Source organism: Syngnathus typhle, linkage group LG12 (assembly GCF_033458585.1).
Source record: "Syngnathus typhle isolate RoL2023-S1 ecotype Sweden linkage group LG12, RoL_Styp_1.0, whole genome shotgun sequence".
Lineage (NCBI taxonomy): Eukaryota > Metazoa > Chordata > Actinopteri > Syngnathiformes > Syngnathidae > Syngnathus > Syngnathus typhle.
This window is the reverse complement of record NC_083749.1, coordinates 7,740,297-7,766,302: the sequence shown is the minus strand read 5'-3', so window position 1 is coordinate 7,766,302 and position 26,006 is coordinate 7,740,297. Positions and strand designations below refer to the sequence as shown.

Below are 26,006 nucleotides of genomic sequence, written 5' to 3'. Positions count from 1 at the left end.
CAGTGACCATGATTAAATCCAATATGATAATAGAAAGTCAACCACTGATGCAAAAACTGGATGTCAGTAACTTCACAGGTCTCAGCTGCATGCAAGAACCACAGGAGCAGCAAACTATAAAAACACAAAAGTGCTGCTCTGAGTCACAAGCAGTTCCTAGATGACATCAAAGAATGATGATGACTTTGTTGTGAATTTTTATTCTGGTATCATGCAATGTTTATCTCACTAGTAAGCCTAAGTGTGACCGGGTCATGTTTGGGTCAGGTTCGTGTGGGATTGTTTGGGGCTTGGTCCAGGAAGGTAGACTCATTGACGCCAGACACATCTGGTTTCCATTAACAACTGCTAAGATACGCACCGTGTAGAGTTAGGGAGGCGGGCTGCGGGGTCATAGGTCACTCAACATGTGCGCGCTCCCGCGTGGAGGGAAGCGCAAGAGTATAAGGTTTAGGGCGAGAGTAGACAAAGGGACTCGACATCTTGGCTAGGGCGCGAGACACTTCTCTCTGACATCGGTTGAATAAAATCTTTCCCCAATCAGCCATGTGTGACTGAAGTTTTCCTTCCCCAAGCCAGCCACTTTTTCACCTCTTTGTTTGGAAGACCAGCTGACCATCGAAGAGAATTCACCACAACTTCACACGCAAAACGTGAGAAAAATGTCACTTATAGAATTTAGTGTCCGCACCATTGCAGGTCATTATTGCACGTCAAACTTCACAAGGTTTGTTTTCCTAATGCTTCAGTTGTGTTGTTTGATAATAAATAGGTTACTTTCTCGTTCATGCATGACCGGTTGGACATGTTTGATTGGACATGTTTGATCCACCTTTCGATCTGGTTTCGGTTGGGGTAATTATAGCTCCATTTAGCTAAGAGTCACTAAGGTTAACTTGGTTCTTAAGGAAGTGTAAACATCACACATTTAATACTATAGTACTAAGATAGTATAGAGTAAAAATCTCAGTAAAAATCCCATTGCTTATTTTAAAATAGAATCCCAGCCTTGACAATTTTTATTTTTTTACTTTTTACGACATTCCGCAATTTGTGACCCGTAAACTATAAAGGCCTTTGGTTTTTAGTCTTCTATGTGATAGAGTAAAGAAAAGGTCATAAGTGGACAGGAGTGGCCTGACAGTGACATTAAAATGACAAATATAACAAGCCTGAAAAAGTCATGAAAAAAGGCTTACTTAGGACTGACCAGCCTACGTTGTTGTGAAAATACTTTACTATTTCAGAAACACTATCCTATCCCGATTCAAATGACCATTATGAAGACTTATCTTTTAATTTTAGTTTTAATTTTTGCCACGGCTTGTATAACAAACCACATTCAGTGCTTATGCAAGTTCTTGCCCCAGGCTTTGAGACTTGGAAGTAACAACAAAAATCTTGCAGAACTTGATGCTCCATAATTGTTCCTTTTCAATTGTGGTTCCATACTTCCAATGCGTTTGAATCACGAAACCGAACAAAGCAGCCACCCGAGCATAACGCTTTGGTTCCAAATGTACAATGCTGCAAATTAAACATGCTGTTTTTTTGTGTTCCCTGTAAGTCATATGCACACAGAAATGCAGCTAATCTATTTTCCGTGGTATTGAGTGAATATATCTCTTGGTTTCTATTCTGTTTGTCTTTTTACTGTTTTAGGTCATTCCTAAGAACACACTTGCTTTAACAAGCTGACATGAACAGTTGGATCTCATTGTTTTTAATTTATATATATTTTTTCAATTGTATTTTAATGTGTTTAATATACGCAGCATTTTTGTTTGAGTAGAAAGTTAAAAAAATGTAGACTAGGAGCCAGGAAGTTTGTAGTTACCATGTCTCAAAAGCCAGCCAGGGTGCCATGTGTTGATTTCTTCAGAGTGGCTTCCATCTAGCCACTCTACCATACAAGCCTGTTTAGTGAAGTGCTGGAGAGAGGGTTTTCCTTCTAGAAGGTTCTCCTTAATGTTCTTTTTAACAGGGGAGCTCTGGCATAGTGACCGTCAGGATCTTGGTCAAAGAAGAATAGAAGCCTCAAAACAAGGTGATAAGCTTTAGTTAATGTACGTCTTAAAAAATGTGTGCGTCCATTTATGTTTTACTCTAGGATTTTCTCATGATGCGTCTGGACTTTTTCAGGTCCTGGTCTCTCTTGGTATTTGTGGATGAGTGGTTGCCTCTCCACCATGCTCCTTGACACCATCGAGTGCTTGGGAGGGAACACACAAAATAAATTCAGTATACTGTAATGCAATGATACCCAACCAGCAACTTGGTTTTGATTTGACATCGCTTCTTCGGCATATGGGTGATTTTGAGAGATGCATTTTGTTTACACACTAAATAGACTGATGTCGCATGTATCATATAATGTAAACGGTGAAGAAAAAAAAAAAAACGAACCTCACCTCAAAATCCGAATTAATAAAACTTGCAGTGTGAACGTTGGCTAAATTTTGAAGTCACGTTCTAAAATTCTTGGTTCAGTTACAATTACAGTAAATCACACTGAGCATAACTTTGACTAAAGCAAATCACACACACCTCGACTGCATTAGAGGTCCAGTCCCATTGCACGCCTTGACACTCTGTCTCCGGTGCTGCATCCATCCACAGATCAGCTCATGTGCGATCATTACGTAGAGCAAAACGATGAGCACGAAGGGATCCATTCAAAACACCCCTAAGATACAATGAGGGCAAAAATAATAAAGCATAATTTTTGTGTCCCTTGGTTACTCTTTCTCTTTGGTCCTTCAAGTCACCAGGCACAAATGGCTGCAGATGTGGTCAAGCACTAGCCATGCAACCATGACAACAAGCATCCTTTAAATGAACGTATTTCATCTGAATGACGGGAGTTACTGAGCCCAGACTGTTGCTAGGGACAGGATGATCTCATCGGCGTCTGAAAAGAAAGTTTCTTTTTTTTTTTTTTAGCGTGAGCGTGCAGACTGAATTGGCATTTGGTTATGACATTAAAAGATGAATATGAGGCAGGTGGCCAACATTTTAGAATTTAGCTACTGCAATTATACCTGCAAGTTATACTCAACTTGGAGGAAAGCACCTTTTGTTAGAATTCACCCATGTTCCATGGAAGCGAGAAGAAACAAACTATGATGGAGGATCCCAGAAGAATCCTTCCAGGAGTGTGTGACAGAGAAGGCCGTGAAAGTGAGTTAAGATTCTTCTAGAGGTGTCACAATTAATTGATTCCTCGACCACAAACTGATTATAATATTAATCAGCTCGTATTGTTATAATAGAGTAATGGTTTAGAGACATTTGTTAACTAAAGATCGTCCAAATCTTCTGATTCCAGGCTCTCAAAAGTCGGATTTCTCTGTTCCTTAATAAAAGCTGACTACTTTATCTTTTATGTTTAATCAAAACAAGAAATTTGCAAACATCTGCCTTTACCTGGGAAAACAATGACCATCAGTTCTCAAAGTTGTTTTTAATCTTTAAATGGTAAAACAAAGTTAAAGAAATATAATTGGTTAATAAATAGCAATCGGGGGAAAATATTTTGAAAGCACTTTAACGCAAATACAATTGTATCAGATTATTCGAATAATCGATGGAATAATCGAGTCTAAAAAATATTGCTAACCCTAGATTCAGGAGATTAACACTTTATGCAGATTGCATAATGTGTTTATACTGGCTGCATTGTAGTTAATATTCAAAAAGTTTCTTCTTACTTCCCAGGTATGCATTAAAATGACAGTCCCAAACATTTCGATGCTTATCAATTTAATGTACAGTATCTATCAGTTACACAGGTTTAAAGCATGTAAAATATCCTTCAGATATCGGTCGACTTTTCTTGACTATCATTCCTCCTTTCCGCTTTCCCGGTAGGGCACCCTATCAATTTAGAATCACCCTTGTAAAAAATCTTTCTCCTGAGAATCCATCACAGTTGATGTCCATCATACAATTGTTTGACAACATCTATCATCCTCATGACCTTTTGTGCTTCAAACTTACATGACATTCCGTCTTACTTCATCTCAGGGAATGCTCACACTTAGAGAAGATAGTGTTTTCTAACTTGAGGAACGTTCCTACAGTTTTCCACATGGACCTTCACTTCCTTCGGCAATGAGCTCAGTCTCGAGGTCATCACCGGATATAAATCTGTATATGTGCTGATTTTGCTGTGTTTACTATGCAAGTATTTGTACGTGTGTGCGTTGGTGTGTGTGTGTGTGTGTGCGTGTGTGATGTAAGGCCGATACAAGCAGTTCTTCTGCTGTAATATCGCCTAAATTTCACTAAGCCACGAGAGGTGGCGAGACCGCCTTTCGTCCACTCTCACGCCACCTCCCTCTCTCTGACAGCAGCAGAGACCTGCACACAATATTGGGTAGAAGTGAATAGTGCCTATAGTGTAGTGGAAAGATGCTATCCTAGCTATAGACACTTACAGAGATAATGTTGAACCCAGCTGCCATAGGGTGAGATTGCGCTGGTGGAACTCTCACGTGGTCTTCCTGTTCACATGGAGAACATAAATAAAAACATGGATAGAGCCAGATTGAGGTTATCGTTAGAGTTCCTCTACATCAAGGGTGTCAAACTCATTTTTTTCGCGGGCTGCATTGTAGTCATAGCTTCTTTTGTAGAGCCATCATGACTGTCAACCCAAATAAATGTATGAGCATCTCATATTCTATACAGTAAAAGCTACAAAAACAAAACTCGTTTTCAAATCAGACGAGTAAAAACTGGTCAAATATTAAAAAAAAAGATATTATTAAAAGTGAAGACAATTTGCAATTCTAGTAATGACACATGAATTTGATACACAATTTGTCTTCGTGGGCCACATAAAATGATGTGGCGGGCCGTATCTGGCCAACCGGGCCTTGAGTTTGACACCTGTGCTCTACAGCTTGAACATACCGTGACATCTGCTTCATAGGTCTCGTTGCTGAAACCGGCGTAAGCTTCGGGAGATGAAGCCCTGACTGTCATTTGGGTGCGAAGGTAGTAGACAAGCAGGGCAATCAATGTGCCAATCAGCAGCAGCACTACAATGACTGATGCTGCAATCCCTCCTGCATTGGGCTTGGTTGAGGCTACAGATGAAATAAAATGAAGGTTTGATTTGTTATCATTTTGGATACTTAATACAAGATATACTCTGACTTTTGTTTTAAACTAAAAATATGGGATTCTTGAAATGATTCTCTTTACTTGTGGCTCCATCCGTGACTTTTCTAGCACAGTTGACACCGATAGTGTACTCAATGTCATCAAGGGCAAGAACACCAGTAGCACCTTTGATTCCCTCAATCACAATCTGGCAACAACAGCAGAATAGATAAAAGTCAGTGACACGGCGAGGTTGAGTAAATGTTGATTAAGTGATGTGAAAGTCTAACCTGATATTCTTCAGTGGACACGATGTCAACCTCAAAGCGTCTCCATGGTCCCCCAAGCTCTTTCACCTCTAGCTGCTCATTGAGAAGATCTTTGGACAATGTCCACACCCTTAGCTGGCTGTCCGCTACAACATGCAAAAAAAAATAAAAAATACACAGGCTGTTATAAAGCAAAGCAGTTTTTCACAGAACATTTCAAATCAGGTTTAAAACAAAACTGTTGTGAACTATCTCTAAAACCTGATTCTTACATGAATATGGTTTGTAGGCCCAGAATTTCAAGCAAGTGCCTTTTGTCCGAGGTAGATGAGGGCTCAGCAGATGAGCCTTCTGGTTGGCTGCTGTCCGGTTGCTACTTGGAATGAACAGGAAGTGACCTAGAAAAAGGAGATGGGAAGATGGTCACTGTGAAATGGACACACCCTGTCCCTTGACATATTCTTCTGTTTGGGATTTTCAAGGGGAAAAAAACTTGATTGATTGATTGATTTGGTTCTGCGGTTGACCTTTCTCCGTTCCAAGTGTGTGGTCTTCCAAGGGGGTAAAGTAGTGGTTCTCTTTTTCATGACTCGTCAACTCCCAATCCAGTTGGTCCCGCTTGATGTTTTGAGTGTTACTCCAGGTACACATTCCTTTCTCGAGACTGCACTTTGAACCTAAGACAATGTCCAACGTCAGCATGAAAAACAGACTGCGTAGGTAAATCTGATATATTTTTTATGATATTAAACGTGGACTAAAATAGAATAACTTGGGGTATGTCGTTGAATCACCATACCTTGATTTTCACATGGATGTGCAGAAAGGAAAACATCATCAATTGCAATATGAGTGTCTTTTCCTCCTCTTCCTGTGACTTCAAACTGCAACTAAAGAAGAAATATTCAACTATCAAGACATTTTGATCCCTTTTAGGATATCTTCTCGACTTTTTATTTGTCTGATATTTACAGCGAAACGTGATGATTTTAATACCTGCCAGTCCAGAAGGTTGCTGGAGATATTGCCATTACCATGGAGCCAGACATCTCCCTGGTTCAGACTGCTCATAAAGATCTTGACCCTCTCACCTTTCACTGGCTTCATATACACTGACAGAGAGCCTGCAAATAATTCACACTTATGTTATAGTGTGTGTGACTTCTTGTTGTTTGGGGGACTCACCTGGATTCTCGCTTCCCATGTGATACCAGAAATTTACACACTCAGTACGAGTTGTTCCCTGGCGAACAGGCGATGTGAGAGTTGTGATTGCGCCAGTGGGAAGGACACTTCTTCCAGTTTTAACTATCATGTAGAAACCTACAGTGCACACAGAACAGGAAAAATGTATGGAAAATGTAGAATTGTTATTTATGAGTCCTTCTTTAGGTGTCAGTTTTTCCATTGAGTCCACTCGATCTTATGTAGTGTTGCTGATTTCAAAGATTTTTTTACTCCTGTGAGTAGCTAAGTGGAGCAACCAAACTGATGTAAAAATGTATATCAGTATGGTTCAGATTACTCCAAAATACAACCTGAATAAACACATTGACTGTTTAAATACTTTTCTGATAATGTCAATCAAAAGTATTTTTGAGTAATTATTATTTGTGTACCGTATTTTCCGGACTATAAGGCGCACCTAAAAACCTCAAATTTTCTCAAAAGCCGACAGCCTTATAGTCAGGTGCGCCTTATATATGGACTAAATTCCGGCCCACGGGCCGCATTGGGCCCATCTAAATTTAAACTGGCCCGAAGCATTGTGTCATAAATTCAATCATAAGTGGCCCGCTGAAGACTATGAACCATGAATCAAAAAGACTACGGATCATTATTTTGTGATTATAAAGTAATTTGTTGCATCTGAAGTTGAAGTAAAAAAGATAAAATGGAGAATGATTTGATTTGGATGAAAAATCTGACATGATGTAACCTGGCCTTTTTACTGCAGTCACAAACACCAATATCACTCTTCTTATTCATACAACAATAACAACAATAAAACTTAATACATCTAATAAAAAGTCCATTCAACTTTCATAAAATTGTTAATTTGTTATTATTTTAATCTTTAACTTTTAAAGTTTACTGATCTATCTGAATGTTTTGTTTTGTACTTATTAAAGCAAGCTTTACATGTTTATTTTGTGTGTTGTGTGATATTAACATTATTGATATATTGTTATTGTCTTCACTATTCCAAGTTATTATATTGTGATTGCATTAATGGTGCGCCTTATAGTCCGGTGCGCCTTATATATGGACAAAGTTTTAAAATGGGCCATTTATTGAAGGTGCGCCTTATAGTCCGGAAAATATGGTATATTTAACTAATGTTGTGGCAGTTCATGTACAGTACTAGACAAAAAGGTACTTTTCATTACCCAGTTCTGTCTCCAGAGTGTGATCGCTTTTGGGTTCCGTCGCTTTTGCAGTCAGTCCGTTTCTATGGACCCAATAAACCGGACCAGAACTGATGTAGCCACACTGCTGAGCCTCAAAAGAACACAACCTTGGGACAGAACAGGGTCGGGCCACCAACGTCACATCATCAATGGCCACCTGGCCATCAAAACCGGAGCGTACAGCTTCAAACATCAGCTGTGGGTGGAGTAAATATTGGTCAAAGTGAGTTACTAAATGCAAAAGTGATTAGTAGGGAGGACGTTGCGGTATACCTGATATGTTGTGAACTGATGAGGCACTGGGCATTGTGCTTCATGCCACATGTTGCCGTGAGCTCCATTGCGGGTCCACAGCAACTTCTCATAACCATCCTCATCAAATAACTTCACATTGAGAGCCCCTAAGACAAGATAATGATATTCAGATATGATCCAACCGTGTAGATGAGCTATCCTGGCTGAGTACCTCACCATTATTTGGCCCGTAAATTTTGTAGAAGAAGGTCAGGCAGAGGCCGGTATGACCAGGTAATAATGGCAATGACAGTAAGCGTCCAAAAACACCATGCAGTGAGGAACTCCACATGTCCACCACAAGACTTTTACCTATGACAAGAGTGAAAAAAATTCCAGTGATGTAACATATTAGATGTTGCCAATGATGATTAGTGCAACGATTTGGCTTCATTCTACAAACATTACATACATATAAATAGAATTGTACGAATGTGCACTCAGGAAGCGAGACCCTCTAAAATACTCTATAGTCATCAAGCACAGTTATATGAGCGTACCCAACCCGATGGTGTGGTCCATCCCATCGAACAGTGACCAGTCAAAGTTGTCACTTTTATCCTGATGCCAGCCACATAACCCTTCTTCAAAGTTACATGACATTGCTTCTCAATAACCATGCAAAACAAAGCAGAGTAATGCAGTAAAGTGTTACGGATCATTCCGTTTGGATCTTGATAAAATAATGATAAAAGTTACCCGTTGAAGAGGATGGATAATAGTCAGCATGGCAACCAGTGAAGTGAACGTTTTTTACTTTAATCTTGGTGGAAGGGGACAGTTTTAGCACACGAGATTCAAATGCCAACTGATGGAGAAAACGAAAAGATGAGCCAAGATGGAAAGTCTTTTAAATGATTCAGGATTTGGCCATAATCTGACAGTTTTTTTTTATCTGTTGCACCTGAAAACGATGTTTCCTGGCTCCGATGGCCACTTGTGCGGGTTGCCACTCTGCCTCCCCTATTCCTGTCTTTCCACTGAACTCCCACAATTCAGCCTGCACACCCAACATACTGTCTATCACTCTGACCGATAGGTCACCTGGGGACAAGAAATAAAATGGTCAAATCATTGTTGTATATTTCTGGGAGAAAATATGAAGAAATGTAGCTGATTAATGTACCAATATGATCTGAATCTCCAGTGAGTGAAAAATCAAATTGTAAAGTGCAAGCAGGGCCGGAGGGGCCCAGGAGCGGGGTCCGTGTCTGCGCCTTAGTCAATTGCTGACCTGGGGCCTCGTCCACATAAAGGTACTCCTCTGTCAAAAATAAGCATGTATTTATAGTGTGGTTATCTCCCATAAAAAAATGTATAAACCAATGATCAGTGTCAATCTCCACCTTTTTCTGAAGAATGTTGAAGTACCCAACCCTGACTCCCAATGCTTGTGTCTGTCCAGCCTGAGCTGCCTTCACGGTACGAGAAGTCTCCTGTGACTCAGACAAGACAATAATATTAGAATAATAATTGTATGGATCAGAAGTCAAATCAAAGTTTTCCATTTTGTTAATTAATATAAAGCAGAACATGAAAATCCGTGGCGAAGGTCATCTCTCCTGAAAAATGCTTGGACCTCCCAGGACAGGCCACTTTTGGATATTTTCCCAGAAATTCTCTTTTTACATTTCCACCCTTCTCCCATAGGGAATAATCTTTAACAGCATTTTTTTTTTTTTTTTAAATGTTTGGGGTTTGTAAAAAGACATCCTTGCCTCCCCATCAAGAAAAAAAATCCTCCATCAATGCTTAGGGGGATCAAACTTGGAGCATTTTGGACAATTTTTAATCTTCAATTGATCTGACATGTTTGTATTAAAATCTTAAAAATGTGTGCCAAGGATGTTAACCACTGGGCTATATAATGTGGTGCCCAATCTTCATTATTTTCAAAAAGAAAAACATAATTTGTGGGAGTGTCTTTGCGTGGGACCAGACACAAGTGACGAGTAAACGTCAAGGTATGGAAGTTGCAGGTAGAAAAAGAAATATAATCCCAAGGGTGTGGACTGAATTATCTACATACCATGCTAACACAGTAAAATGACTCATTACTGTTTCTGGTTGAGCAAAACGGGTTGACCGGCTGAACCATGTATGCAAATGCAAATGTAAGCAAACAAGTTTAACGCACTCACCACATACGGCTTCATCCTCTCCTCCCTGGCAGTCGGTTTCAAAATTACACAACTTTTCAGGCACCGTGCAAGGGTTTTTGGGAGATTTAGGGAATTTATCCAACCAGATACTTTCTGGAAAAAAAGTGTGTCACTGCAACTACTTCAAATAACGAGGAAACTCAATTTTTTTAGACTATTTGATTGTGTCGAACCGTAAAATTTGTCCTCATTACCATTTGACCTGCGGCATTCAGGAGACAATACAATGTTGTCGATGGCGACACCGCCATAGGCGAGTTCCCTGACTGCTGCCATGAAAAGAATCTGTCAAATAATTGAGGAAACATTGCATGAAGGAGCAACACTATTATTTCAAGGATAAATAAAAGACCGATTGTAAATGTTTGGCCTCGCATTGAAAATGATTTGTCTAAAAATGAAAAAATACAACTGTGTGTTTTGTGTGTGTGGCTTTTGGAGAAACACTCACTTGAAAAGTTGAGTTATTGACAATTTCCACTTCAGCTTTTACCCAAACATCACCCAGAGCTCCACCTCGTTTCCACACTGGTGAGATTCTCTTATCAGCAACCAGTACCGTCAGCCCGCCGGACCTCGGCCCAAACTGGTGCGTGTACATGACCATCTAAAGCAGGAAGTTGACGGACATGGCTCAAATGACATGAATGTAAAAAAAAAAAAAAAAAGAAAGCCAATGAAGCAAACATGTCGGCTTGCCTTGCAAGGATGAGTACTATTAGTGGGTTCAAGGCGAGGACTTTGGAATGCAGCCCAATCTTTTCCAAGCCCTTCATCGGGTACCGTGACATACAAGAAGTGACCTGCAATGTTTGTTAACTTTAGTGTAAGTCGAGTAGACTAAAGATGGCCTAAAATAAATGATGGCGCAAAAACATGGTTGAATAATGAATTAGAATCGGTAGTACCCGATGCGCTGTTGCTGGAATGATCCCGTCCCGGTCCTTTCAGAGGATCTGTGATGGATACGTTTTTCTGATTGGTCCTTATCCATTTTAAATTGGACAATGACCTGAAGTCCCAATCACACAAATCTTTCTCAAAGTCACAGCGCCGATATCCCTCTGCACACAAATACGTACAAAGTTACACAGTGCTATTTTAACTGTTGTGTTGATTGACAATATTCACAAAATTTCATATGTTGTAGTTTGCAGTGGTGTAGAACAATAACACGAGCTTTGTTAAGGTCACAGGGAAACTGGAGTTCATCATAGCTGACTAGATGCTAGGACTGCTCAATTATGAAAAAAAAAAAAATGATCCCCATTATTTTGGCATTAATTAAAATCACTATTATTCAAATGATCATTTTTTTTTCCTGGAAAACCAAGAATGTGTTTAACCATAATAAAAAATACAAACAGATTTCTTTGAAAAAACAATGTAAGTTACTTTTGCATCAAACAAAACCTATAAAATTGTTTGTTTTAATTTTTTCAAAAAAGTGCAACTTCCTTGTATTTAAAAAACCAATAGCTTTTAATCATAGAGTGTGACAATCGTAATTGTATTTGAATTTCCATTAACTGCACAACCCACATGACAGTGCAGTTAACTATAAATCATACAAATCAATGTAACGTTGATTTATTTATAAGTTTATTAGCACTGAGTAACACGGTTTCACCCGATAAATACAGCGACCTCAGTTATTATGGAGAAATCTCAGGTGGTGTTCCACCACCTGACAAACTGCGACTCAACTGAAAGATCCAGAAAGACTGACTGAATCTTTATATCAACACAGCTGCTTAATGCCATTTCTTTGTTTTTGACTACTCACCACAGTTCTCCTCATCGGTCCTGTCGCCACAATCATCAGTGCCGTCGCATACCTGACGTTGGGTGACGCAGCCCCCACGTTTGCACGCCAGCATTTCGGCCGGACACTCTTTGCCAGGTAGTGGCACTGGAGAAGTAAGGAGTGGGAACAACTCAATTTACAAAGCATTTTATTCCTATTCCTAATTTACTGTTCTGTATCGTAGATATTTTCAGTGTGGTGGGGAAATGTTTTAATTTTTGTGGGGTGGTGTTTTGAAATTGAGAAATGTGAGTGCTCACAGGGCAAAGCACAGTCCAGGAACTCAAGTTGATCCACAGCAACATCTCCTCTCCGCCCCTGCAAGCGGTTTGAGTTAAGATGGATCTGAAAAGGTGCGGCGATGCGGCCCAGAAAGATGGTGGCCTCCCGCCATCCTCGGACGCTGGTGGCTTCAGGCCGCCACACTATGGCTTTTTCGAAGTCATTATGGAGGACAGATGCAAATAGCGGGGAGGAGCCAAGACTCGTTTCGCCTACCAGGACATCACATTCATATCTGAGCTTCGGTCCGTGTTGTCATATTACACATCATAATGCGCTGCAATTAAAAAAAAAAAATGTATACCTGAATCCCACAGGAAATATCTGAGACGAAGGCGACATGTTGGTGAGGACTCTTGCATCTTTGGTGAAACAAGGACTGCAGTTTTGACACTAGAGGACTTGACCTCTGTTACACCCATAAACCAACCTGTGGGCAACGTATTACACGTACATTTTATTGCCGGATTCCGCCATTTCATCTTTTTTCCCAAACTTCTTTTGCGACAAAGTGGAATATTACATTCATTTGTTTTTAAGTCATACCTGAAGCAGTCCCAGTGGTAAAATCAGAGGATGGTCCGCTATCTGGGAGTGTGTCACCTCTTTGACGCTGTTCCCACCTGTATGCTGCATTCAAGGACTGGTCCTTCCATCCACATATTCCTGTGTCCTCAAAATCACAATGAAATCCCTTCCCGCTGTAGCCTTGAAAGGAAATAAAGAGTTTAAATTTGCCTTGCAATTCTGGGTTTGAATACTGTGGCTATAAAAAGTCTACACACCCTAGTTTAGATACCAAAGACCAAGATAAATAATCTCAATCCTGACTTTATTGGGAATGAATGATTGGATAGATGTTAAATGTTGAGAACCATACCGCAGTCTTGTTCGTCATCGCAATCCAAACAGTCACACACAAAGTCGCATTTCTTCTCAGGGCTGAGACAAGGTTGAGAAGTAGCTGCGTGAAAGGAAGAGAACGATGTTCATTCAAGTTTGAATGGTTCCATTTTAGCTCAAGGGGAACATCTAAAACCAGCTATTCTGCATTGATTCTATTTTTTGAAAATCAAATTGCATTTGAATTTTGCATCATGCATGTCCAGGTTTTGATCTCTTATCAGAAGACTTGTCAGAGTTTATGGCACAATTCAAGGCTCAGAGGCCAGAAGGAAAGTTAGCGAGTTGATGCTGGGAAAATGCCACCTGTCAATCCAAAGGTCTCTCAATCAGATGCGTTGAAGACCACATTGGACAAATATACCGCGTGTATCTATTGTCAGCACATTCTCTTGGGGTGATCAGGTTCATAATTATTGGCTGCAATATAATTTGCATGTCTATGGTTGTTTGTTCCTCACTCTAATAAAAATAAAGTTACTAGTTTTGACACAGATGTGCCATTTCTAAATAACTATAATTGTGGTAGTCACAGAGATTACATCATCACGAGAAGTGTTTCTACTATTGATTAAAGCTCAAGGCGTATTGTGCGGCTATAACTGAACAATATTTGAATATTCTAATTTAGAATAACTACACACTCAAAAATGTTTTACAAATATTGACTTTGTCCTGTTTCGGATGTCAATTAGCCCCAAGATAAACACTTTGAATGAAAATGAATGATTTCACTTTGCCAAATTCAACATCATCTTTCATCAGAGCAAATAAAACACACTTTATGAAGCACGGTGAAAAATGCTATTACTTACCCAAGTGCAGAATCAAGGCCAAGATAATGGCGGAGATCCTGATTTGGTGAATAAAGGTCCTTGTCCACCACATCTTGGCAGCTCAAGGAACAATCTGACAATCCTGAACCTGACTTTTACCTTCTTAATTTATTGCCGTTCTTCCGAAAAGATAACAACTGGACTTTAAGCTCTCCCAGCATGCATCTTACTCATCACCAGTGTATTAAGGCACCGTGGCAAATGAATGTGCAGAGATTTCACATAGAGCATGTACACATGTAGAAAATGTACCAGCATCGTTTTAATGATAAAAAAAATGAATTACGTAAATATGCAATCTTAGAGTTTGTCTTATACAAACTTTCCATTCTGGAAAAAAAAATGTTATACAAGATTATTAAAAAATACCCAAATTAATATTATCCACACCCATGATTAACTATTTGAGTCTGTCTCTCAGATCAATGAAATGGTGATTACGCAAGAGAATTTGGGCAGTGAAGAACAAAAAGAATTCTGGATTCTGACCTTTTTTTCAGAAATCTGACTTTAGTCTCAGAATTCTGAGTTCCAGCTCAGATTCTTGGATAAAATGGAAATATCAAAAATAATCCAGGTCAACATAAAATGGTATCTATTCATGAAGGGAAAAAAAATTAAGTGTGTGTAATGTGTGTGTGTATATATATATATATACACACTACCGTTCAAAAGTTTGGGGTCACAAAATTGTTTGGGTGACCCCAAACGTTTGAACGGTGGTGTATATATTTATTTAGATAATTATTTATAGATTATATATATAATCTTCTGTGTAAAAAATCTTATAATATACATGTATATTTATATTCATAGATTATATATAATCTTATACAAATATAAAATATAATTTATAATATTTAATTCATAATATTTTATTATAATAATATTTACACTACCGTTCAAAAGTTTGAGGCACCCAAACAATTTTGTGACCCCAAACTTTTGAACGGTAGTGTATTGCATTAAAGATGAAAAAACTTAAATGACTTGTTAGAAATGGTGATTTCAAATCACATAAACACTGTCATTGTCCAGTACTTCTGCTCCTAACTACAGATTCAATCAAAAGGAAACACCAATTTTGCATAGTCTGTGCATTTATTTGAGATGAACTCAACCAAATTAGGGATATTGCTGTACATAAGCACCATACAATAATGTACAAAAAAAATAAATGTATCAAGATTTGTACTTTAAAGCTCAATGAGAATGAAAGTTGTCAAGGTGGTACGGATATAATATGCTTCATATATTTACAGATAAATTATCACTGAATCTATAAAAACTGACAAAGGCAATAAAATCGATTTTGAAAACTTTCATGAGTTGTATATTATGAAATAATCCCTTGCCTATTTTGATTTTTCACAGTCCTACCAAGAAAAGTCACCACTGTGGGAAAAAAAATACATGAAAAGTTGTGAATTGGAATATTTAGTGATAAATAAGTCCTAATAGTGTCGGGATGTATTTGTGGCATTGAAAAATTCATGATGAAAAAGATCTATAATCTTAAAGTCTAGCTCAGCGGAGGAGCGGCCATCATATTTTTTGTTACAGTTCATTTCAATATCCTTCGTTATCCCAGGTCACCTCATAGTCCGGGTACTGAACCTTCAGTTTCTCAGTGGTTATGACGTGGTTCGCTCTTCCGAACCCCTGTATGAAAAAATACCACAGAAATAGTCACTTACACTTGGTGATTTAACTGTTATTTGAATATTTGAAGGGGGGCGTGACCGCACCAAACTGGACACTCACAATCGAGTAGCCATATACATGTATCTTCTTAGCCTGGGCATCATGCTTGATCCTTCCCCCTCCGACACACTCACAGTCCAGGAGTCCATCCTTTTCCAATTCCTCCGAGACCTTATCATAGATATCCGCTGACATGCAAAGAGGAATTATTTCATATGAATATGTGCACTGCAAAAAGATTACATTCTGGATGTCACACTTAATGTTGACAGTCTCCAAATCACAGCTGCAAAAAAACAGACGATGCTATTTCATATTTCATATTACATGCCTTTGAAAGAATGCCATGCATTTCTATGCAGTTTAACCACTATTGATTTTGATCTCTGTCGCATTGCTTATTGTGCAAAAAAAAAAAAGCTGATATAGGACAATGGCACACACCCGGTACAGTATGCTCCGTTTGTTTTGTTAGGCTGCCATCTCGTGGCTATATTTTGCATAGCATCCGGATCTGAAATGAGCGAATCTTATTTTCCCTTTATTAACATTATGCAGCCCAACTAAATGTTGCAACAGCGTCTCGTTAACATCAGTTCACGATGACAGAAATAGAAATAGAGATTTTTATTTTATGGCTATACTATTTTGTAACACATCAGCAGCACTTACCGTGGTACTCAGCCCAGCCGTATCCACGGACTATATCAACTTCCGTGTCGTCATCTTTTTCTTTGCTGTGAACTCTGATGAGGACGTATTTAAACACTCCGGAGGGATCGATGTCTGCCTGCGGGATGTTTACCATGCGGGCAGCAGCTTTCGTTTGTGTGCACATATTCACACAAATTGACAGTCACACGCGAAAAATAAGATGGGAAACTAAGGGTTCCGGTTTTAAGTGCAAAATCCGCTTCGGCTCGTTAAATGCACCATCTAAAGACGGGAATAAAACTCAAAATTCATACCACCACAAACAACGGTGCTTCGTACTCAGATCACTTCCGATATCGTCAAACTACTTCCTTTTATTGTTTTCCAAAATAACGTTTCCGTCTGATTGGGGTACTATGCGCTATTCGGATGTCTTGACAATAATAATAATAATTTAAACACATGTCGTTACATTAATAATAGAGTAATTTACTTTAAATATGCGAATAAAATAATTACATTCCCAAGTCATAACTTTTATTGAGAAAAGAACGGAGCCAGAACCACTAGGTCCCTTCAAACGCAACATCAGTAATATTTTTTTTTAAATTATATGATACAATATAATATAGTATAAAACAAAAATAAAAGTCAGTTATCAAATAAAGTGTTGGTTTAAACTAAAATATCTGCTAATACTTAGAACCCACTACTGATCCATTCACAGAAGAGCCCTTTCTTTATTTGTATTCAAATGAATGAAAAAGATTAGAGACCTTTCTATTGAACTATAAACTTTAAAATGTCCTTTACTTAAACACATGGTCGTCTTTAGGTGACATACCAAAAAGTAGATACAGCCTGCAGAAAAATATAGACAAACAGAACAATTGCAGTTTACCTGAAAGTTTTTTCCTTATGGTCAAACACAAATTTTAAAATTTCTGAAAAAACATGTGTCAGCGTGGTCTCACAGTAAAATTCTAGAAATACATTTTTTATGGATTCCCAGAAATTAAATCATTTATTCACAGTACATAGTCTACTTTGTGTGCGGTCCATTAGAGACATCATGTGTACAGTATGTGTACAAGTCACTTTGCAAGCAAGATTGAGGTCCTATAAAATCATGAGTTCAAAAATATTTTGAAAGTTCACATTCATATTTCAATACAGAGTAATACACAGAGCCCAAATCACACTGTATAAACTGTAGCGCAGTTTTTTTTTTTTTTTTTCTGACTGCAGTGTGTGCTATTGCGTGTCTAAATAACTCTGTCATCGAGTCCTCTCTTTTTCCACTCACAGGCACGAAGTGTGAAGACCAGGACGGTGACCAAGAGCATCACAAAAAAAACTATAAGGCTTTCCCATACACCTGGTGCTAATGCCTTCCATGTTTGAACTTTTTCTGATGGCAGCAAATTACTCAGACTCAACATGTAGCCCAAAGCCCACCCAACTGAGGCATCGCCAGCCTGCATGATCAAAAGCAGAACGTGATTGGAACATGCTCATTCATTTTATTATGCGCAAACAGGATACATCTGAAAAGATACCAAAAACCCTCACCTTCTTCTTGAAAGAAATCCGCGAGAATGACTTTTCATCAAAGCTGTACCCTTTGAGCAGGAGAACCTTGACAAACACAGAGGAAGCACAATAGTCCCTCAGGTGAGCTGCTTGATCTGGAGCAAGATCCAGCATCTAAATGAAAGCGTAAAAAAAAAAAAGATGTGATAGCATACAGCAAGCTATGCCACAAACATTCAAATTGAATTAAAACACACACACATTCAATACAAAATAAAAATACTTGTTACATTAAACTGTACGACATAAAACCCATTCTAGCACACACGATAAAAAAACACTTCTGAGCAGGGATTCAAACCCAGAACTTGAACTGGATTCTTGCTTTCTATATAATTCTCTGGTTTATTTTCTACCTTTCTAAATACTAATAAAATATTACAAACACCACTGAGAATGTTGCAGTGCATTTTCACAATTTCATTAAAATCTATATTAAAGGAAAAATTTTCAAACGTGCAGATATATAGTAAATGAGAAATTATTACACAACACTGCAATACCTGAGTAAAAGTCATCTGGCACACAGTTTTAGCAGCCGCCTCCATTTGTGACGGAGTGGTCACTGTGATTCCGGTGATGCGCTGCAGGAAGGAGTGAATGTAGAAGAATGCCGAAAATGCCTGCAGCGGACAAGTGAGATAATTGCATCCAGCAAAATGAAGTCAGTGTATTTCAATGGCATTCTGCATTGATGGGCTCTAAGAGCCCATTCTTACCATGAAGCTCCCAGTCACATTAGGTTGAAAGACTTTATCAAAGGAGCAGCGAGAGAAGGGGCATCTGTCGAAGGAGAAGATCTCCGACACGTTGCCCACACATTGCTCATAGTGTCCACTGCCGTGTATTAGCAAGTTTTGTGCTTTATAGGTGCTTGGTTTGTACTTGGCTGTACATGGAGAGTTGAAGATGCTGTCCAGATTTACTTTTACAGAAGAGTCTGTGGGATGGCATGGGTGAGTGACTGAAACTGAATAACCTTGAGACTGAAAGAGTGAGAAAGAGAGAGAGATGGAGAACTTGACACATTTTTATCTCTCAATATACATCTGTAGTTTTGAATGTATCACACAATATTTAGCTGACCAAGCCTTAGTTAAGTCACCTTGACAATGTGGGCCAGCAGCCTCTTGTGGACCTGATCCTGCCCGTAACAAAGGAAGCTGTGTGTGTACAGAGAATACTCCTGACCATACAGACGTAGTTTCATCATGTCCTTCTCTTCCTCCACTTGCTCCTGAGTCACAAATGTTATCTGGGTGGATGCACCACCAAAATCGAGGGCCCCCACTGTAGGCCTGCCTGAGTTGAGCCACTGCCCCACAAAGCCATACTAGAAGGGAATTACAGAAAGACAACATTTTAGTGTTCTTTGGCTAAAAAGTGGAAAATAAGTAATAATTGTTCCCCAACACAATATTCAGTCTATTTTTGTTTGCGTCATTAATTTTGATTAAAAAAAATGTATATTTTAGAATTTAGATAATCCAGACTGTACACAGCTAACCAGTCCCTAGTGCCCCTTTGACAATGAGTAGGTGCCAGTGCTAGTTTGTCGCTCGAGCCATTCCCACAGGTATCAGAGTCAGAGCCTTTCCATAGCATAACTCCTGTTTGGATATCTACCAGTGTGATGCTATAAAGCAATGTTGAACTAATCACAATCAACCACCGACACTAATCAGTATTGAACTAGCACTAGCATCAATTCAATGTCAGTGGGGTATAATCAGTCAAATTGATCATATTTTAACCCTCACCTTGATGAAATTCTCCAAGAGGTAGTTGACAGTGACCCAACCATACGCCCCCTCCTCTTGACCGGACAAAATGGCAGCCCCCTGGTAACTGAAAGGGTATGACTGGATGGTATGGCCAACTTCTTGCAGAATTTGAGCTGAATGCTCTGGACTGGAAATGCTAGGAGGATGAAACAAAAAAGTTCAAATACTCTAGTTAACATAGGTGTCAAACTCAAGGCCGGGGGCCAGATACGTCCCGCCACATTATTTTATGTGGCCTGAAAAGACAAATTGTGCATGGACTTCATATGTTAATACTAAAATTACAAATTGTCTTCACTTAAAAAAAAAAAAAATTCATTGCATTGATCTTTGTAAAATATTTTAACAGTTTTTACTAGTCTGTGATTTCAAAACTAACAATGACTCACTGCAGAAGCCTCATGCCAGCTGTGGCACCCAGGTACACGGGCGTGACCTTGTGTCTGTGCGCAGGGACGTCATGCACCGCCTGATCAAGACACACCTCCAAGCTCTGTCCTGCCGCTCCCTGCTGACCTGCGTAGCTGGATATCCCACCTCCTGAAAGAAGTGGACGCACTTCATGACATTTTACTTAAGGATCGATTATGTACATAAAAATGATTTCGTTACTACAGACACTTTTTGCCCCAATTCAAATGGCATAGCTTGATTAATGTGGACGAGCAGTATAGAAAATAGATGGATGGAGAGAATGGCGTGAAACCTACCTTCTGCATGACATTCACTGTGTTGAATAACCACACCGGTGCCATTTTGCTTGTCTGCAGGCCACTTGTATACAAATAAGGATGTGTGTGAGGATCCAGCATCCAAAACGATTCCGTACTATAAGATGAGGGAACAAATATGAAGTAGTTAAAAAGCAGATAGTGTTCCGTTCCCAATTAAACCTGCCTACAGTTTAATATAGTTTCCAAGACTTTTCTGCCACGTGTACACAAATTTTTGGAAGGGTTATTAAAAATATATATCTCAATCATCACAGCTTTTTTTTGTCCTCAAAAGGGTTCTTCTTGACAACCCCTTTGGCTTGGGAAAGAGAAAACAATTCACATGTCGGGTCACGTGAATGGGAGGTTTGCACGTTTTTTGTTGGCCGCAAACTGCCGGACACTCATGGCATCGTGAGTAGGCGTGTTGTCATGGTGAAGCAGCCACAATTTTCCCAGTCAAAACACTTGACTCTACTCGCGTACAGAACAAAGTATGATTCGGATTTTATGATTCTTTATAGACATGCTGGATGATTATCTGTCCAACAATAACACTGCTTGTAGTTTGAATTTGAAATAGATTTTTGGTGACAGCAGTCCTGACACCTTTCTGACATACACACATATGGTATATAATAAGAAACATCTTTATGGCCTTTATTTTGCATAGGCAGCAGAAACCTGAGTTACCCAACGTCTCAAGCTAAAATAGGTTAGGTATCTCTCCCTCCGTAGTGCATTCGCTCGCTCTCTCTCTCCCTCCCTCTCTCTCTCTCTCTCTCTCTCTCTCTCTCTCTCTCTCTCTCTCTCTCTCTCTCTCTCTCTTTCTCTCTCTCTCCATCTGCAAAAACAAGATAACCTCTTAATGACAAAGGCGTCATCTGAAGGGGAGTCAGACATCATGCATGGCAGTAGTTCAAAATCTTGCATAAGTTTTGCGTAACTTTCTTTTGTCGGATATTTTAATTGAATTCCCAATTGCATGACCTCACTGGTGTATATAGAACCTCCACTGTATTCTATTTCGTGAAATATTCTATTTGTTCAAGGAGCATTTTATTCAAGATATAAATACGAGGTCATAAATAAGGATACAGCATGAGTCTATTTCTGTACTGTCTACTATGCACCCATTACAAGCCAACATTTCTTTCTTTCTGCAAGTGTATATTAGGTAATACATAAATACTGTGAATATAAACGTGATATATACAGAAACTAACAATTGTCATGTATAGAAGAAAAAAGGATATCACTTCAAATATGTGAATCTAATTTAAACCCGAGTGTCTACTGGCATAGATTCCTCTATGGAGCCTTTGGTTTGCATGTTAACCAATATCACACTATAGAGATCCAATAATAACCCACAAGCCTGAGCTTACCATAAACTCTGGGACCCTGGGAATGTCTTCGCTAGGCACAGTGAGGAGCAGGACTGCAGCCAGACCGAGTACCAGCAGACCGATGAGGAGTGCAGGATGAGCAGCACACTGAGTCATGATTGAGGCAAGAGGAGGCTCAGTGGATGACTGTAATGCAGTATGGCTTAAGTTGGAGAAGTCACTCCACCTCTTGCACTCCTTGTTTACACCACTCTACAGAAAGCAAAAGTTAGTATTGTTGGATTTATGATCCTCTCCACGTCTAAGGTCCAAGGCTACTTGTTCTGTGGAAGGAACAATGTTTTTCCGTAGAGCCTGAGTTGCTGTGCGTTTTTTTTTGCTAGGAACAAGTCCACGTTTTCCTGCTCTGAGAGACAAAGTACAATGGATGTCTTGGGCTGGCAAGGATTTATATTGGAGGTGACTGGACTGAGGAATTGCAGGGCTGCTTGTTGTTTTTTCTCTTGCATTTGCATGCAAATGGGTGCAGCTTGCAAATAGAATCCTCTTTTGAATGGAAAGTTAAGCTAGGGAGTGATGTTTTCCACAGAGGACTAAACTGGCCTTGGTGCAGGTTCGCAGCAATATTTAACTATAAAGCGGTTAACTATCCGATGGAGGCTATTGAGTATGCCCACTAACTCGGCTCGTCATAATCTGCACTACTACAAGCTAATGGTTTTGGGACACAACAGTATTTTCTTTTTCTAGAGGAGAAATAAACTTTCATTCTGTCCGATTGCATGTGAAGAAAGACTTCCTCAAATTGCTAGACTTCCATGATGACTGGAGATTTAAGACAAAAGTAAAAGAAAAGATCTGGATGTTGTCTGTCAACCATATATTTTCTTTTTTTCTTTTTTTTTTAATAAGCAAGTCGCAATTCATGATGGGAGATAAAACAACAGGAAATAAAACTGTAATTTACCAAACAACAGCATTTTGGGTTGTGATGAACATAATATGTTTTGAAAGTTTTAGTTATGGTGCACAAAACTATTGCACTTAGAAATAATATCACAATATTACCAAGAAGAAAAGGCCCAGAAATGCAAATTATTCAAATCAAAATATAAGTCACAATTGCCCTTTGATTCGCGATCAATTCAAGTCGTACCCAACCTCGTGGCAAAAGTTAGTTGGAACTGGATCCCTGAATATGATAAAAGGTAGATGGATGAATGGATGATAAAAAAAAAATATGTATAGTTGCAGGTGATAAAAAATTTAAAAACACCATTTGTGGACTTGCAAGTACATTTTATTTACAGTTATTAATGAATTAAGATAAGAACTCAAGGAATTCATACTGTATATGAAGCGTGTGTGCATGCTTGTATAACACAACATGTGCATGTTTGTGTGTGTATGCGTGCGTATGCAAGTGTGTGTGATTAAATAAGTAGTAAAAGACATTCTCAGCAGCAATCATAGCACAAGCACACTATACAGTTTCCCAATACCTATAAAGACACTAAACCAAACTCTGTTAAAATGTCATTCAGTTGAAGTGTATCCTCAATAACAACGCACATAACAAACAAAGCATGTCTGGAGAAAAAAGAAATAAAAAAACAAATACTATAGCAGTTGTAATTACATGTCAGCATGCAGGCCAGAGCAAATTCTGTGTTTGGCACCATGTCATTGTGCAAAATGTCATAACTTCATTTAAAATCAATTGCAAATTCAGTTAGTTCATGTCTAACAGTGCATAACAATAATAAAAAGAATAATAATAATGTGATGATATATAAAAGTTTATTGTGATTTTATGTTGTATTTGTAAGAGTTTGGAAATGCCCTCTCAGCGTAAAGTGCTATGTGGTGCTGCACACCAGAAAGGCAGTGATTTCTCAGCTCCAGAAACTGGGAAAAGGCCTGTTTTTGCATCCAACCAACGCTTGCGAGCTTAGCAATGCATCAAATCCACTCAAGCTCCTTCATGAAAAAGTTCCCCAGCAACAACCTCTGCCACGAGGAAGGTTTTTCATCAAAGATTGAGTGCTGGTTGGCTGAAAAACTCGGCCTTTTGATGCAACCCTTTTGAGACCGGAAAAGAGAGAGACTGCAGCAGGAGAGAGGAAGACAGAGGGCAGCCCCAAACGTAACATGGCTTAGAGCGTAAAAATATTAGTTTGCAGTTTCATCAGGCTGCAAAATAAATGCTTTCTTTTTTTTTTTTTTTTTTAGAAAATGTTAAAAAGCACAAGTGATTTGTCATGTAAGGAATTCATTGTATAACTAATTGAACAACATGCATTTGGCATTTTAATGGACAAATATAGAGGGACAGATGCAATCTAGAGTCTGAACTCTGTTAACATAAGTAATTTCATGGTCAATGACATTCTAATACAAATAGATCAGACACACACACATGCTTTCGTGATTAATCATATCCTTATCTTATAGGCTCTTTAGTAGTGCTTCCCAACCAAGTAGATAAAATTGAAACTATTTGAAATTGGTCACACAAACTATTCCTTAGAGGAAGCTTACATATCATATTGCAGGATTGTGCCCAAATAATAATAATAATAAAAAAAAGAAATTACAGTGCTTAATAGGCTCTACGTGGAAGCGATATGTTACAGTACTGGTATTAAAACTGGCTTATTTATTAACGTAACTAAATGGCACCCAAAATAAAAAGCTATGAGGCAGGTAGGAAAATTAGAATAAACAGCAAGTGTTAACTAAGTATCTATGTTGGCAAAATGACAGAAAGGAAGATTAAGTACATAGGTAGTAATATGATTGTACATATAGGAAAATGTATACTGAGTGTGTTTCGGATGGCTCTGTGCATGCTTAGGGAGCCTACAAACATCTACCTGTACGGTCAGGTCATCCCGACTGTTCAAAAGGTGCAAATTGAGTGTTCTGAGTCTTCAGCTCCTCCACACAATCCACTGGTTCCGCGAGACCAATCTCCTCTCTCACGCCACTTTCCTTTTCTTATTTCCTCTCTCCTTTGGCTGGGGCAGGGGTCATGCTCCCTACACCACAGTGCTGACTGAGGGGTCGGACAAATTGAGTTGTCCCGTGATGTCAGTGGGTGGGTACTGCTGCAGAGGTGGAAAGAAAATGGGAGGAAGAGAGAATACACAAGGGTGTTATATATATATAAAAAAAAAAGATTATAGTGGATTTTAGTTGATATCGCATTTGAATACTACAGCAAAGTTTTTAGTTTGGTTCTAGATGTCGTGGGCCTGAGGTGAGTCACTACTTCATGTAGACCTGGGCCAAAACAACAGCACATTTGAATCATCTTTTGTTCAAAGGATGAGTTCATTTCATTGAAGGATTGAGTCACTCTTTTCCTTTTTTGTACCTATGCACAGGTACTTATTTTAGCAGCCCGTAAAGAGAAAAATGACATTTAGGGTTGATTTCAAAGTGCTGTTGTGGCTGAGCCATTACTACTGTACACTTCATCTCAAGCAGAGTGTAGTAAATCATAGAGAGGAGCAGTCAGACTTGGTTTCCATGCAGGTTGCTATGGTAACAGGGTTTTTGCGTGATTTTTTTTTTTTGCTTTGGGAATGTGGTCCTTCAGCCGCAGATCGTATTTTTTAGTGTTTATGTTTTTTTTTCCTGATTTGCAAACCTGATTAAAAAATCCACTCATAAAATGTTGCAAATCATTCTGGAAAACAAATCTTGGCTTGTCAGCAATATGTCAGCAATAAACATGATGTGCTTAAATTACCAAGTGCTTCTATTCATCATTTACATCAACTCTGAGCCACATGCAGAAATTTGAAGGTGTATTAAGGCAACACTAAAAAGAAAAAAGCTATATTCTATGTCAATGCCAAAAACTCCACACAGCATGCCAAGTCAAGCACTTCTCTATAGTGCAGTGCTTCACAATTACTTTCTGTTACGTGCCCGTAGAAGGAAAAAAATAGTTTGCACCCCCTCAACTCTCCACAGCGACTATGAGTAGCATCATGTCTATAATTTTTTTTTATTAGTATACCTCTGCATAACACTATTATTTTTAACAAAACGAAAAAGAAACTATAAACCTGATGAATAACTGTTAACATTGTTTATGGTTTCTGCGCATACTCTGGCAATGAGAA

The 26,006-nt window shown here is 38.8% G+C and overlaps 4 protein-coding genes across 5 annotated transcripts in view; all 4 read right to left on the bottom strand.

Moving 5' to 3' along the window:
• Positions 1–3,778: 3,778 nt before the first annotated feature.
• mamdc4 (MAM domain containing 4) lies at positions 3,779–14,330 on the bottom strand. Its single transcript, XM_061293616.1, has 29 exons — positions 14,053–14,330; positions 13,215–13,298; positions 12,881–13,042; positions 12,639–12,764; positions 12,313–12,546; positions 12,032–12,157; positions 11,154–11,309; positions 10,945–11,048; positions 10,697–10,852; positions 10,440–10,530; positions 10,225–10,338; positions 9,430–9,519; positions 9,210–9,347; positions 8,988–9,127; positions 8,783–8,891; positions 8,584–8,688; positions 8,261–8,395; positions 8,063–8,190; positions 7,769–7,985; positions 6,564–6,701; positions 6,375–6,502; positions 6,178–6,268; positions 5,906–6,055; positions 5,651–5,776; positions 5,400–5,524; positions 5,212–5,317; positions 4,918–5,093; positions 4,440–4,505; positions 3,779–4,362 (listed from the first exon to the last, which is right to left on the bottom strand). The coding sequence occupies exons 1-29, from the start codon at positions 14,123–14,125 to the stop codon at positions 4,327–4,329; spliced, it is 3,630 nt and encodes a 1,209-aa protein (XP_061149600.1). The 5' UTR covers positions 14,126–14,330; the 3' UTR covers positions 3,779–4,326.
• Positions 14,331–15,155: 825 nt separating this feature from the next.
• Positions 15,156–16,795, bottom strand: phpt1 (phosphohistidine phosphatase 1). Its single transcript, XM_061293399.1, has 3 exons — positions 16,450–16,795; positions 15,838–15,965; positions 15,156–15,735 (listed from the first exon to the last, which is right to left on the bottom strand). Exons 1-3 carry the CDS (start codon positions 16,613–16,615, stop codon positions 15,643–15,645), a joined length of 387 nt encoding a protein of 128 aa, XP_061149383.1. The 5' UTR covers positions 16,616–16,795; the 3' UTR covers positions 15,156–15,642.
• A 361-nt stretch (positions 16,796–17,156) lies between these two features.
• LOC133163598 (ectonucleoside triphosphate diphosphohydrolase 2-like) lies at positions 17,157–22,346 on the bottom strand. The gene is made up of 9 exons (XM_061293651.1): positions 21,910–22,346; positions 20,519–20,636; positions 20,198–20,348; positions 19,785–19,944; positions 19,130–19,357; positions 18,744–19,010; positions 18,528–18,647; positions 18,004–18,138; positions 17,157–17,909 (listed from the first exon to the last, which is right to left on the bottom strand). Exons 1-9 carry the CDS (start codon positions 22,024–22,026, stop codon positions 17,697–17,699), a joined length of 1,509 nt encoding a protein of 502 aa, XP_061149635.1. The 5' UTR covers positions 22,027–22,346; the 3' UTR covers positions 17,157–17,696.
• Positions 22,347–23,188: 842 nt separating this feature from the next.
• grin1a (glutamate receptor, ionotropic, N-methyl D-aspartate 1a) overlaps positions 23,189–26,006 on the bottom strand; it is a 28,406-nt gene continuing 25,588 nt past the window's right edge. For both annotated transcript variants that reach the window (XM_061294182.1, XM_061294181.1), the window contains one exon: positions 23,189–24,980. In XM_061294182.1, the coding sequence (XP_061150166.1) occupies positions 24,912–24,980 (69 nt within the window). In that variant the 3' untranslated portion in view covers positions 23,189–24,911. The remainder of the gene's footprint in view (positions 24,981–26,006) is intronic.